This window comes from Ipomoea nil, unplaced genomic scaffold (assembly GCF_001879475.1).
Source record: "Ipomoea nil cultivar Tokyo-kokei standard unplaced genomic scaffold, Asagao_1.1 scaffold2658, whole genome shotgun sequence".
Classification (NCBI taxonomy): Eukaryota; Viridiplantae; Streptophyta; class Magnoliopsida; order Solanales; family Convolvulaceae; genus Ipomoea; species Ipomoea nil.
This window is the reverse complement of record NW_017619086.1, coordinates 4343-7318: the sequence shown is the minus strand read 5'-3', so window position 1 is coordinate 7318 and position 2976 is coordinate 4343. Positions and strand designations below refer to the sequence as shown.

Here is a 2976-nt window from a genome sequence, read left to right as displayed (position 1 = left end):
AAGTACTAATAGTACTAATAGTAATAATCGTAGTAATAATAATAATAATAATAATAATAATAATAATAATAATAATAATAATAATAATAATAGTAAATAATAATAATAACAATAATAACAATAATAACAATAATAATATAATAATAATAATAATAATAATAATATACCACCCCTCAAGCACAAGGGTGGTGAGCCACAACATTGAGCTTGTCCCGTAGAGTAGCAAACCGCGGTGATGGCAGAGGTTTGGTGAAGGTTCTGCGAGCTGATCCGTAGTAGAAACATAGTTGACCACGAAGTCCCCAGATGCGACCTTGTCATGGACGAAGTGATAGTCAATCTCCACATGTTTCGTGCGTGCATGGAAGACCGGGTTGGCACAGAGGTATGTTGCCTCGAGATTATCACACCATAACGTTGCTGGCTGGCCGGAGTGCTACCCAAGCTCCCGGAGTAGAGACACACCCAGGTAACTTTAGCGGACACATCAGCTAGGGCTTTATACTCCGCCTCTGTGGATGAGCGTGCAACGGTACGTTGTTTCTTGGAGAGCCAGGATGAGATTAGTCCCTAGGTACACAGCAAACCCACTTGTACTCTTTCGATCAATGGGGAACCCAGCCCAGTCGGAATCCGAGTATGCATGAATGCTAGTAGAGGACGACGGTGATAGCCATAACCCGTAGTCAAGAGTCCCCTTGATGTAGCGCAATACTCTTTTAACAAGACCCAGTGTTTCAGTAGTTACCGAGTGCATGAACTGACATAGGCGGTTGACAGCATACGCAAGATCCAGCGAGTGATAGTCAGATACTGTAAGGCACCAACCATACGATGGTACTGGTTGGATTCTCATACGGCACGTCAGCCGGGACAACCGCTTTCGTGACAACCGCTAGTGTAGCAAGATGCTTACATTCAGCCATTCCAGACCGCCCTAGGAGATCAGTCATATAGCGACGCTGTGAGAGAAGAAGCCTGGTGTTCCAAGGTCCCGAAGCAGTTGCCAGGCGGCCCAACAGAGCAGTAACCAGAGTTGCATCATTCCCCATCATGATAATGTCGTCGACGTAGACAAGAAGAAACACACGAGAGTCCAAGCAGTGTAGTAGAATAGAGAGACGTCTATTTTTGATGAGTTGAACCCTGCAGATAATAAAAAATCATGAAGTCTCTTGAACCAGGCCCGTGGTGCTTGTTTCAAGCCATATAGGGAATGCTGAAGATGACAGACATGCCCGGGATTAGTCGGATCTTCGTACCCCGGTGGTTGTTTCATGTACACAGTTTCTAACAGGTGACCGTTTAGAAAACATTATGAACGTCCAACTGGCGTAGAGTCCAACTATTGGACACAGCAAGAGAAAATAGCATACGCACTTTGGTCGGTTTGACCACAGGGCTGAAAGTATCAAAGAAATCTTCGCCCGCTTCCTGATTGAACCCTTTGGCTAAGAGTGCGCTTTGTAACATGTGCTGGGCAGAACCTAATAGCATAATGCAGGAATTCCTCATACATTGCCGCCCTAACATGTGCTGGGTAGAACCTCCCGCATCCGATCCTTCAAGGTAGTCCAATCAAAGCCAGGCTCCTCGAGGCAAGCTGGGCCCTCGTGCACCCACCACAAGTCGCCTCGTGGCTGAAGTAGAACGTTGCAAGCTCCAAGAGACGCTGCTCTGGGCACCCAACAACAGAGAAGATCTTGTCAAACGTCCTTACCCACTCTTCGAGAACGACGGGTCTTCCTCGCCCGCGAACGTCGGAGGTCTATGGCTTGACACAAGGCGCCCTATATCCCTATGCCCGGCAGGCTGCGGAGGTGGCACGGGGTGTTGTTGTTCATCAACGCCTCGCTAAGAGTCTGCATAGTCTGTGTAAGCTGGTGCAGATTTTGGGCAAGCTGTTCTTTCGTCGGGGTCTCTAGTGTGCGTGCACGCTGACAGGGAGGCATCGCGAAACTTCTACACCAACAACAAGCAAGCAAACAACTGAAAACAACACAGAGCTCACCGCGCGTCCTAAGAGTCCTAAGTCCAACTCTTAGATTCTTACGGTCGTCTTAGGGTCTCAAATCACACTTAACCACTTAGAAGTCTAGATTCTATCATCCTAGGCTCAAACCTAGGCTCTGATACCAACTGTAACACCCCCGATTTCCATACCAATTTAAAACATAAACATGCAGATAATCTAACTATCATAAGTACACAACGGAAGTCTAACTATATAACAAATGGAAAACGTAGAGTGTTATGCCACGTCCACGCAAGGTGAACGCACAGGCGTAAACAACATTATCATAAACAGTCCACAAAGGACAAGGTCAAACAAACCATAAGTCTAAAATCCAACATAGAAGGCACACAGGCCAAAACAAAATACAAGGTCTGAGGGATCTACTCTATCCATCACTAGATCGCGCTCGCCTCTACACGGGACCTGAAAGAAACACAGATAAATATATGGGACGACGCCCGTCAGCAAATAATGCTGGTAACCAACAATACATGTTAAGTATCATACATAGATAGTACATACAAAATCATTTCGAAACGGAATACTATATATAGATAAGTTTAAAACCAAGGATAGAAGTCAACCACAAGACGGTATACCACTCTCAACAAGAAGTAGGGAAACACATCCCAAGACAACAAGAAGTAAGCAACGACAACACCAGTAAGGCTCAAAGTGTATTCTACCATCACTCAGCAGAATATCACTCGACATGCATAACACAAGAGAATAAGAGACACACCCTGCAACACATGCCTTCGTGACATCACACATCACGAATAGAGAATCACACAACGGCACACATGCCTTCGTGACATCACACATCACGAAACAATATTCCTTCCTTATGCCCGGTTCCAACCTTATGGCTACCCCCAACCTTATAGCTAGTTCCAACCATTACCTCCAGGACCCCTGTACATCCAAGTCCAACCTTGTAACACCCCAGATTTTCAAGA

At 45.6% G+C, this 2976-nt stretch overlaps 1 protein-coding gene across 1 annotated transcript; it reads right to left on the bottom strand.

Moving 5' to 3' along the window:
* Window positions 1-499: 499 nt before the first annotated feature.
* On the bottom strand, window positions 500-1052 carry LOC109154861 (uncharacterized mitochondrial protein AtMg00240-like). The gene is made up of 2 exons (XM_019302595.1): window positions 917-1052; window positions 500-813 (listed from the first exon to the last, which is right to left on the bottom strand). Exons 1-2 carry the CDS (start codon window positions 1050-1052, stop codon window positions 500-502), a joined length of 450 nt encoding a protein of 149 aa, XP_019158140.1.
* Window positions 1053-2976: the final 1924 nt, after the last annotated feature.